Raw genomic sequence first — 11,867 nt, forward strand, 5'->3', positions numbered from 1 at the left:
ACATAATGCTCATAGAACTGCACCCAAACCAACCTGAAACTCTATTTAGGAAAAGTCAGATGCCTTTCAAAACTGAACGGAATGCCTGTATAACTGACAGTTATTAACTGTCAGGTCTTCTTTGATTCTCTTCCCTGAGACATCAAGCTAAGTCCACACATGTGGCTGATGCACATGTTGTCCCTGTCATGTGGTGCCCTGGCCCTCGTGACCTGGCTCCCTGCTGCATCAAACTAGCAAGGCAGCCAGGGACACTTCCTCCTTCCTGGGAGTGTGCAAGAAAGAGTATAGAGAGCCGTTTGGATATTAGAATTTGAAATTCTATGCAGTTTTCAAATGCTTTTCATCCAAATCTACAGTATTTGGTGGTCAGTCAAGGAACAGTCTGGATTTACTAGCCACATCACAAAGCATATCTCAGCTACCAGGCATGGTGAACAAAACCAAGGTCCTGGACATCACATCTCTGCTTATCCTAACAGCATCTGTCATTCCCACCACATGTGGTGTGTTCTCCAGGCTTTGATCTTCCAGGTCTTAGCCTATCTTCAACCAGATACCTGTAATTTAGTTTAGTTTCATATCTGTCACGCTATGTCCTTTTTAAGTTAACAGATTAATGTTAATGACAAAAAATGCCCTCAGTTTACTGGTGGATAACTTTGTACAAAACATATTCTGCTGAACTGTTTTCGCAAAAAAGACTTGCATGGACCATTTAGTTTTGCTGACCCCTATCCTGAGCCTGAGCAATAATCACCTTCTTACCTTGCTTTTATAATGTTATCTGTAGCACTTTGAGATTTGTGCATTACAAATAAAATCTATTATTATAATCACGACTGGTTAATTTGGATCTTAGTCACACAGGGCTGAGAGAAGGTTAGGTTCCTTTGTGAACATTGTTGTTGTGTAGATCTTTGCATAAAGGAGTCAGTTGGCTGAGAGGTGAGGCAGTCGGGCTAGTAATCCGAAGGTTGCCAGTTCGATTCCGGTCATGCCAACTGACGTTGTGTCCTTGGGCAAGGCGCTTCACCCTACTTGCTTCGGGGAGAATGTCCCTGTAGTTACTGTAAGTCACTCTGGATAAGAGCGTCTGCTAAATGACTAAATGTAAATGTAAATAATTGTGATTGGATACTGGAACAGGAAAGTGAGAGGAAACCCAAGTGATCTGAGATGTGTCTTCATGCACATTTCCCCCTGATGATGTTGACACATTGTCTGGTAGTACGCTGCATGTTTTCATGATTCCAATTAGATTCATGATATCAGTTTATTAAATTAATAATGATGTGACCATTTCCAAAACCATGTTTTGTACTTTACAGTCCAGGAAATAATTTGGAGAGTCCTTTCTAACGGTTAATAAATACTTGGTTTCATATCTGAGCTATTACAAAAAAATACAACTCGATTTATACATGATCATTACCTTAATTATCTGAGTAGTGCAGGCATACATAACCACTTGGTCTCAACAGACCAGACAGTGATTAAGGTTGTATGTGTGAGTAGGCATCAGCCTTTCATTGAGCCTTTGTTCAAGAGCCACATGACCCTCCTCATCTCCAGTTGAGAGACAAGAGTGTTCCCTGAATTCACCCATCGAATTACTGACAGTCAAAGCTCGGAGAAAAATCTGACACTATGGAAAAGCTTTTGGTTTTAGCCAATAATATACTGTTTTAATGTGAACTGTTAAATTGAACCGCTGGCAAATTTTCCTCGTGCGTTTTGTTGAAGTAAAATTATTATCTCTGAGAAGGCGAGTCAGGTGGCTGAGCGGTGAGGGAGTCGGGCTAGTAATCTGAAGGTTGCCAGTTCGATTCCCTGCTGTGTCAATTGACATTGTGTCCTTGGGCAAGGCACTTCACCCTACTTGCTTCGGGGGGATGTCCCTGTACTTACTGTAAGTCGCTCTGGATAAGAGCGTCTGCTAAATGTAAGGCCATTCACGCTTTTTCTTGCATTCGGTCCCATTCCTCTCTGCATCTACGTATCCTCAGAAGCAGATGACAGTCATTCATCTGAAATGAGTTGGGAAGAACAAAGTATCTCTCTCAAGTGACACTGCCAGATTAAGTGTTTGGAGCCAGACACAAATGTGAGCCCATGCCATCATCTGCTAGAGTCTGGGAGCTGCCCCATGGGCAGTTTGGCCCAGTTCTGTTCATCTCAATCAGAGGGATTTACAGACACTGTCTGAGAATTGAGCTGTACAACTCTCTGGCTAATCTCACATATTGTACAAACAGGCCCTGCCAAGCAATGGGATCATATCACATTATTCATACCCTCCCCCATGATAGCCCAAATTGTAAACCAACACAGACTTGTTTGTCATCAGTCTGTTCTGTAGTCCTAAACGTAAATAGAGGTCAAGTTAGGTTCCTCACACAAAATACCAAAAGGATTTAGGAAGACATGTAGTGACATTAGTGCCTACAGCAGGAGCCACAAGTCATTTGATGTGCTGAAACAATATATTGTACTGTATATTGTAAACCTAGTCCTTCAACCCCACTACTAAAGGTTACTGTAACAACGACCTGTACCGAGTATGGTCTATGCTCACGTACACTTACATTTAGTCATTTAGCAGACGCTCTTATCCAGAGCGACTTACAGTAAGTACAGGGACATTCCCCCTGAGGCAAGTGGGGTGAAGTGCCTTGCCCAAGGACACAACGTCAATTGACACGGCCCGGAATCGAACTGGCAACCTTCAGATTACTAGCCCGATTCCCTAACCGCTCAGTCACCTGACTTCCAGAAGGGGGGCAGGGAATCTAATGAGCTCCTCTTTCATGGTAGAAGAAACAGCCACAGGATCCCAGGGAACACAACTGCACAAGGAGCAGCACCTTGTAACAGCTGCTCGGTCAGAGCAACACAATTCCTAGCGTCCTTCAGCTTTGTAAGATATTCTCAGTAACATTAAATAAGCTACATGAGCAAGACCCTACACACAAGATACACTTTTATTCTTTTTTATTTATCCATTTTTACAAACCCTAGTACAGGTTAAAAGCTTCTGGATGCAATCTTCTAATTCCAATTTTTCTCACCCCTTGTCTGGTAACTCCTTCAATGACATCATGTGTAAACTAACAACATTGCTGTTGGTGATGATGGGCATTTATAAAGGCACATTACACTGGTAAGTCATTAGTGAGGAGGAAGTAAACAGCAGCATCCTTCCCTTTGTCATCACTGCAGTGAAATAATAGACCACCCAGTTTGGGAAGAACACTAAGAGTGGCTGGAAAATGGCCCTGCTAATCAAGGCATAAACATCAGCAGTGTATTTCTGGTGAACAGGAAACGTCAGTGTCTGTAGAGTAGAAGCAGCGTCAAGGTGAACGTTTCATTGTGACGGTGTTGACATGAGATAGAGAACTGGAGAACTCCGGAAATGAGTTGAAGGGGTCCTGATTGCAATCAGTTGCATGGGGCTTCTTCGTTGAGGTCAGTGGCCAGGTGGGTCTGTTCAAAAGCGCAAGGAGAATCAAAGGAGGGGGATTGACGTGATAGACAGCACGCACGCAGTCCGCCAGAGGCAAGATTAGGTGCCTCTCAGTGGAAGCACATGCAATATTTAATCCTTCATTACTTCCCCATCACTCAGCAACAGGTCCTGTCAGTATCCTTCTAAACATCCAAACTTACCTCAGCTCTACAACCACTGTCAGACCCCATTTGTCTTAGAAGTTCATTGGCCGTAAAAACAATGTTTCGTAGACGGATGAAGATATAAATAGAAAGGTGAATTTCACTGTAAGGCAAAACGTCAACTCAACTAAATGAACAACATGTTGTGTGGGTAGAAGTAAATAAAGAGATGACCTCATCTACTAAAGCCGGAAATCTTTGGACAGTAGTGGGCTCTGCACCGCAAGCTCCACTGCACCGTGAGTGCAGAGCCACATCGTATCAGGGTTCAGACAGACAGACAGACAGGCAGGCAGGAAATGGACTTGACAGTTAAAAAGAGACATCCGAGCTTCACCCTGATCTCTGAGACATGAAGGGGCTTGAGGCAAACCCTGCAAACAGAGTACTTGCAAAGTGCAAGTCTTTGGCCACAAGCAATGTTTAAAGGCCAAGTTCTAGCACATGTAGTACCTGGATCACGACTGTTCTTAACAGAAACAGGCACGAAGCAGCAGTACTCTAAGCTATTCCCTTAATAGCTCAAGACACCAATCAAGATGCTGCAAGGTAGCAGGAAACTTTTTTTTTCTGTCCATCTCCCTTCCTCCCACACTCTCCAACACTCTGTATTTCCATTAGAAAGAGTATTCTGCATTTCAATCAAGGCTTTAATTAAAAAGCTGCTATATTCATGCTGCCTTCATAGGCTCACTGGAAATGCGCAGGTTCTCTTGCGAACCCTCTCACCGGTGGGCAAAATGCCGCATTTGGAAACCAAATGAGCTCATTGTTGCCTGGCTGTGGTCTTTCATCTAATTCTGCCGTGCTTAGAGTGACTGTCACCCTCTGGTAAACACTTGATGTTGTCATCACCATGTACATTACTCATATGCTTGAAAAGAATGACTCAATACACACACTGAATACTCTTTGAATTTTCCCTACAAAAAAAAACCCAAATTGGTAGCAAGTTAGCGATGAGACTTTAATACACATGTAAAAAGCAAACCATATCCATTCAGAAATGTTGACATGGTGCAAATACATAGATTGTGGTTTGAGATTATTTTTAAGGCTAGTAGAAAAAGTCAAAAAATATTCACAACGAGTAGTATTGAAAGCAAGTACATTTTTAACATCTATATAAATATAAAATATACAAAAATATCAAATATCAAATATGAATTCCCTTCACATACGCAAACAAAAAATATGTTAACTAAGTGACAGCATACAGTCAAATCAATTTTGATAGAAATATAGATCGAAATGTATGTTTCTCATCGTATTGTGACACTTACACTGTACGGTCCGTGACTGATTTAATGAAACTGTCTCGATATCAAAGTCTCAAACGAAAGAGCTACAGCCTCTAAAAATCTTTTTCCCAACAAAGATATCTGAAGTTTCATTAATACCAACTGTGGATGCAAAGACCTAGATCACCTTGGGACTTCTACGACCGGAAACTGCTTCTTTACCATGTCTGCCATTTGCGGATTTGTCTCTGACAACATGGACACCAGGTGTTGTACCTGCACATCAGAGAAGAAAAGAGTGGTGGAAAACGGTGTTTGCTTTCCACATAAGGGAGGATAAAAGGTAACGCCATGACTACACACAAAAGCAACTGTCACTTCTACGGTAAAACTACGTAATTCATCAGCAAATAATTAAATATTAAATAGAGGGGATCCACAGCACATTCTGTGTAGGTAAATACAAAAGTTACGATATAATGGGAGTTGTTGCATGAGTCACTGCAGACCTGAGCAGATGTAGAAAAAGGCCAGAGAGCAGATGGCTGAGCGGTGAGGGAGTCGGGCTAGTAATCTGAAGGTTGCCAGTTTGATTCCCGGCCGTGTCAAATGACGTTGTGTCCTTGGGCAAGGCACTTCACCCTACTTGTCTCGGGGGGAATGTCCCTGTACTTACTGTAAGTCGCTCTGGATAAGAGCGTCTGCTAAGTGACTAAATGTAAATGTAGCAGAGAGTGCCGTGTTAGAGGTGAGGAGGGGTCTTACCGCTGGCGTGTACTGGGGGAGCAGACTGTCTGTAGCTGACAGACACGATCTGTCTGTCAGGTACCCTCTTCCTAACAAGTCAGCCACCATGTCCTACACATGAACACACATATGGTACATATACTGTACAGACCACAGGTTACAAATCTAATCAGGCTCATCAAGGTCCCACATGACCATTCATTAGATAAATTACAAAACTAATTTGTTAAATGAGTCTCATGATGGTATAGTCTCAAAGGAAATGAATAACAGTGAGGTGTTTGCATCACCGGACAGTGAGGTGGCACATAATTATAGAAGATGGCAAATGTTCTGAAACAGGACCATGCCGAACATGGACCCCGCACATTGGTCTTCAAGCCATCCTGCAGTCAGTCTACTGATACTTTAGGGAAGATGAAACGTCCCGGGAACGTTTGGTCTGAGAAGTTCCAGAGACATTACCTTGGACAGGTGAGGCACCATGTCAGCCAGGAACTCCGTGGTGGTCTCCATCAGAGCCTGCAGCTGGTCGTCCTGTCCCTTCCCCTTCTGAGGGTCACCTGAGCAGGCTCTGTCCTCAGCCTTGCTCTGCTGGTACTCCCTGTGGTACTGCACAACCCGCAGCATGCTTCCAATTAAGGGCAAGTCTAGAAGACAGATCCCACATCTTGAATGCACATATAAAACAGTACCTGATTTACATTTACATTTAGTCATTTAGCAGACGTTCTTATCCAGAGCGACTTACAGTAAGTACAGAGACATTCTCCCCGAGGCAAGTAGGGTGAAGTGCCTTGCCCAAGGACACAACGTCATTTGCACGGCCGGAAATCGAACTGGCAACCTGATTAATAGCCTGACTCCCTAACCGCTCAGCCACCTGACCCCACCTGATGGTGCGCCAACTGAGAACCCGAATTAGAAGTCTCATCAGAAGCAAAGTTTGTATTTCATTTATGCACCTTTGTAAAACTCTTTTGGAGGTCGCTTTGGATAAAAGCATCTGCTAAATGCATAAATGTAAATTTATGACAGAGTAGACAGTCAGTCAATTATGTCATGTGAACATCGGCTATCGGCATAGGCCAATCATTTTATTATAGTGTATCCCAAACATTTCCGTAAGTAAAGTACATTAATAGGCATTCTCGAGAAAAACGCTGGAATCTCACAGGTGTCTGCTTTGTGGTGGTTGTGGTCCGGGCATGCGTAGAGCGCTGAGAGCACAGCCAGCGCCTGGACCAGGAGCAGGTTCTGCTCCTGTAAGACCAGAGGTGGGTCACCTGGCTGACAAAGGTCTTCACACACAACCTCACAGAGAAAGTCCCAGACTGCTTGGCCCACACCATCAGGGACGGCTACAGGGAGGAGACACAAAACACCAACATATAGAAAAGAGATGTATATGTATTAGTTACAAGCTCCCTTCAGTCACACATGGGGAAACTGCCATTTAAGGACATGACGACACTGAATGTGGTGCTCTCACCCAAGGCCCGAATGCCTTCATCAACAGTAGTTAGGAGCTGAAGGGTATGTAGGTAGGCTTCTAGACCTTCTGAACTCTCTAGTCTGTGAAAACAAACCACACTGGTGTCATGGAAAATCAACAATCACTGAAGCACTGATAATTCACGTATGAATGGGCAAGGGACAGTCACTCACACTTTTCAAAATGAGGCGCGTTCCTAAAGAAATGACATACAATGCCCTTCATACATGCTGAGACAATCAATGGGAGAGCAGGTCATAAGTCTAGGTCTAAAAGGTATATTTACTTGAAGAATAATTCAAGATGAATAATGATTCAAATATAAAAATCTGGCAAAAGTATAAAACGTGACATTTAATATATGCATTTCTTATTTACAGTCCCCAATACTTTAGGGGTATTGATAATACATGCTTTTCTTATGTACTGGATGTTCTGACCTCAGTTGCTTGGCAGCCTCGAGCAGCGAGGAGGCCAAGTCTGGACGGGTCTCCCCATCCTCCTCGGCGGGCTGGGGGGAGATCCAGCTCTTCATCAACTCCTCGTCCAGGTCAAACAGCTTGTCCACCAGCTCCCCAACCTTCACCAACAGATCCACTGTGCAGGGCACACACACACACACACACACACACACACACACGACCGTTGGCTGGGAGGAATACAAACTTTCAAACTAACAAAGGAGATGAAAAGAGGGCGGAGGGGACTTACTGTTGGTGGAGCTGCTCATGATGAAGCAGAGGCTGGAGGGCACAGAGGTGTTCTGCCTTATCCGCTCCAGCCACAGACCAGAGACGTCCCTCTGAGAGACACAGGTGAGCAGTAACCTGTTGACAACCAAAAACCAAATCCACACTTTGACTTTTAACATGATGACTTTGCTTTTCAGTGCAAACTACTTCTCTACCAGGCATGCATGCAAGAGAAAAAAAATCTATGCTTTAACCAATGTTTGTTATTTATAACTGAGCATAATTGCTCCATATTTATCTTCAGTCGCCATCAAACTCCTGCATTAGGTTCAGATGTTAATTCTCCCTTACAGCAATGAATGTGCCAGGCCACTTGAAGCACTATTTTTCTCCAAATCTAACGATGATCTACTACCTGCTCGTCTCCAGTAGAGTGGGAGGGTCTGTGTCTCCAAGGAGAAGCAACAGCACAGCACTGTGGAGAAACAGAGACTCACACTAAGAAACCACATCCCTCAAGAATGGGAAGACATAGTAACATGTAGTTAAACATAATCATGTACTTGGTTCTATTATGGGGCTTAACTTGAAAAGTGCCAGTCACTAACGGTCACCCACCCGAGGTCTTTGTTCTGGCTGAGGGTCAGACAGGTGTCAGGGAAGCAGGCTATGTTACCTAAGATGCCCACACAGATCTCCTGTGAAGACAGAAATGGAAGAAGAAACGTTATGCAGACAACTTGGTGTTCATGTTTCAAATGAGCAGCAGTCAAGGCCAACGTGATTGGAATAGGTTTTCCTTTTACAATGTGAGGTGGGAAAATAGCCGTAAGGGTCTAATGGCTAACAGGCCACAATCAGGATTCCAGTTCTGGCCCACACTCTGCATTTTATGAAATTCACTCACTGTAAGACGAGGGCACTGGGATTTTGCTATGACTCCAAGCAGAATATCTGCAGCTTTGAAATCTTGCAAGAAACCTGCCACATCCTTATCCATCGCCATGTCCCAAATTTTACACAAATCATCCTCATCTTCCCTTGTCAGCTGCATCTGAGATTCAGAATCTTCTTGTGAATAGTCCGTTACCATCTGAAACACAGTACGATCAAACCACCATAATGTTCATCGTTTTGTCCTTTCACCATCCCAAATGAAGCTAGAAGTTGTTTCTTCAGACAGTGATGATGTTCTTATTATTTAAATGGGCATAATAGCAGACATTTAGTTAATTATTTTAGTTCACCATGGAAACCTAGTTGGTAATTTCTTGTCAAATCATGTACTAGTGGGGCTCATGTTAGTAACCACTACCAAGAGTCTCTCAACGGTTCTCTTTACAACTAATAAGACTAATCAACTTATCCACAGTACCTGGATCAAACGTGTCAGGGTGCTGAAAAGCCAGTGCTTGCTGTACACCGTCTCTCCGATAGCATCCACTTCATTTTTATCTTCTGCCTGTTCGCCATCTCTTTCGGGTGGTGGGGATGGATTACGGTCCATTGTAGGAGACTGACCCAATGATGATGATGGTGAGGTGGACCTTGTGCTGGAGTTCTCATCATTAAGCTCTCCCGAACCGTCAACGTAACGATGCTCTGATTAACATGGGACAGAGATGGTGTCTAATTTAGGCCAGGCCTATGTCAAGACAATGGCTAAATAGCTTACAGCTACGGGAGTAACATCAGCAACGCTAGATAGTAGTTAAAATGACCACACCACAGATCACATCTCTGTGTGTGGCAGCTAGGCTAGTTTATGGGGTTTAGCGGGTAAACCAGATGCTGTACGCACTTGCTAAGTTGCTAAGAACAATTTGCAAGTTAGCTAATTGCCTGTCGTGTACTAGCTAACTAACCTAACGACATACATTCAGAGTGAACATAATGATTTAGCTCACCCATTTTAAATCCGTCCTGCGATAGATGAATGCAAGCGCATACCGTCGCTTAATAGACAGATATCAGCTAGCTTAGCTAGCAAATAGTTTCAAATGAGTCTCCAACTGCGCATGGCAAGTTACCCAGGCTCGCTCCTTGTTCGCGAGATGGTACTGTCACACACCGCCACCTACTGTGCAAGAGAGTAATGCCAGTCACGGCCCACCTTAATTACATCGACACATGCTCCACTTTCTTCTACCACACCTCTCACAAAATGCTACGGTCAGTAACCGTTATGATTAGTCCCCGGGCCCAGGTTCAAACCACTATCCTAAAATGTGTTAATTGTCTTCAACTTTGATTGCCCATGGTGAATGTCGTTAAACCTATTTATGTTTTATTGCAAGGTTGTTTTAGGCTACATCAAAGATGTGGACTGAAAGGATAAACTAATCCCATTCACCATTAGATCTTGATAATGTTCAACCCTGCTTCAAGTTTGAAACTGTCTCCTGCATACAATATTGATGTTAATTATTTTCAGTAAATATTCAATGAATTTCTTGAGAACACATGTTTCATTCCGTTATGAGCAATACATTTAAATGTATAATTTAGAATAACATTGTTGCTTTTGTGTTAATTTGATGAATTGTTCTATGCTTTGTTGACTTAATTGAAGGAGTCATGTGGAACTCATTGGGAACGTTCAGGCTGGGTGCTATTCCATTTCAGCATTTTGTATGGTGTCATAATATTGCGATAGGTCAACCCTGATTAGCCCTCAATCCCTACCAGGTATGTAAACCAATATAACATTGTCAAATTGGGCCTCCCTCGACCAACAATCTGCCTGCTGTTAAACAGAGAGGTATAGGCATGCAGCTGTCATATGCTGTGTTTACACTTGGAGTGGTTCCTACGTGCGGTCTAATGTGACAAATGTGTGTATTTTTCTTTTAGTTACATCCTCTTTCCTGGAGGAAACAGAGAGCATATCCTGGAGAGAAAATAGTGCATTGTAACTCGACAATGTAAGAGTAGTTGTAGCAATAACAGAGAAACATGTTTCTGCTATCTGATATTACTGTTACACAAGTACTTTTTAAATGAGTTGTATTCAAGCAGACAATTGTAATTTTCATTGAAACAAGTTCAGAACAGATGGTAGATACTTGCTGGTGGCACATTCTCTTCCCTCCCCCCTGACACCCCTTGTTTTTGCCATCATCTTTTCAATCTGCCTAACATTTACCTTCTCCTTAAGTTAACATATTTACTTACTTGACATTGTATCCAGAATGTTCATGTGACAGATCCTTGGCCTTTACACATTTTTTATGTCTTTTTGATGTTCTCATCGAAGGAAACATGACATTTCCACTTTGTAGGTTACGTGATTATACTGTACTCCGAAAGAAGTAGCAAGACTCTTACTATTTATAGGCCACAGACATAATTGGTCGTAAAACATAAATTGGTAAGTATCTTCGCAAAATGCTTTATGCGGTAATCAGTGCACATTTAGGCCTACATGAAACTGAACCCATGCCATCAATGAACACTGAGGGATACTCCCAAAAGGGCGCCCATGTAGGAAATCAAGCACAGGATGTCTGGGGAGTAGGCATTATAAAATGTTGTGTGTGTTCGTCCCCTTGTTGAACAGATGGTAGACTGGCAGGTGCCGCATCCCTGTCCTTCAACACGTAATGTCCTCTCCAACCAGGAAAACTCTGAAGATTGTTGACATACTGTACTCTATTTTGGAGAGAGGTTGTTTAAACTATGTCAAGATTAAACTTTGAAGCTTTGTTGACATACTGTACTCAACTTTGGAAAGAGCTTGTTCAAATTATGTTTAAATCAAACAAACTGACAGGTTACTGTTGTGCTTTAATGAATCCCGTTTCATAACATAATTGATCATGTAATTTTATTATCTGTTGTACATTATATTCCAGTAGATTCCTCAAATCAATTGTTACCTGAAACTGTCTTTGTTGCACCATCTTCAATCGGCAATGGATCAATAATTTTTAAATATTTTATTATACACTTGCACCTAAAATGACTTTGACAAGTCAAGTGCATTCATGATTAATTTGATAATTAATAAAGTGTTCC

At 42.6% G+C, this 11,867-nt stretch overlaps 1 protein-coding gene across 1 annotated transcript; it reads right to left on the bottom strand.

Moving 5' to 3' along the window:
• Window positions 1-4,623: 4,623 nt before the first annotated feature.
• Window positions 4,624-9,879, bottom strand: saal1 (serum amyloid A-like 1). Its single transcript, XM_067234815.1, has 12 exons — window positions 9,758-9,879; window positions 9,226-9,452; window positions 8,758-8,943; window positions 8,469-8,548; window positions 8,266-8,325; window positions 7,870-7,985; window positions 7,599-7,755; window positions 7,156-7,238; window positions 6,839-7,024; window positions 6,129-6,313; window positions 5,682-5,774; window positions 4,624-5,192 (listed from the first exon to the last, which is right to left on the bottom strand). The coding sequence occupies exons 1-12, from the start codon at window positions 9,759-9,761 to the stop codon at window positions 5,100-5,102; spliced, it is 1,470 nt and encodes a 489-aa protein (XP_067090916.1). The 5' UTR covers window positions 9,762-9,879; the 3' UTR covers window positions 4,624-5,099.
• Window positions 9,880-11,867: the final 1,988 nt, after the last annotated feature.

Source organism: Osmerus mordax, chromosome 4, assembly GCF_038355195.1.
Source record: "Osmerus mordax isolate fOsmMor3 chromosome 4, fOsmMor3.pri, whole genome shotgun sequence".
NCBI classification, from domain to species: domain Eukaryota; kingdom Metazoa; phylum Chordata; class Actinopteri; order Osmeriformes; family Osmeridae; genus Osmerus; species Osmerus mordax.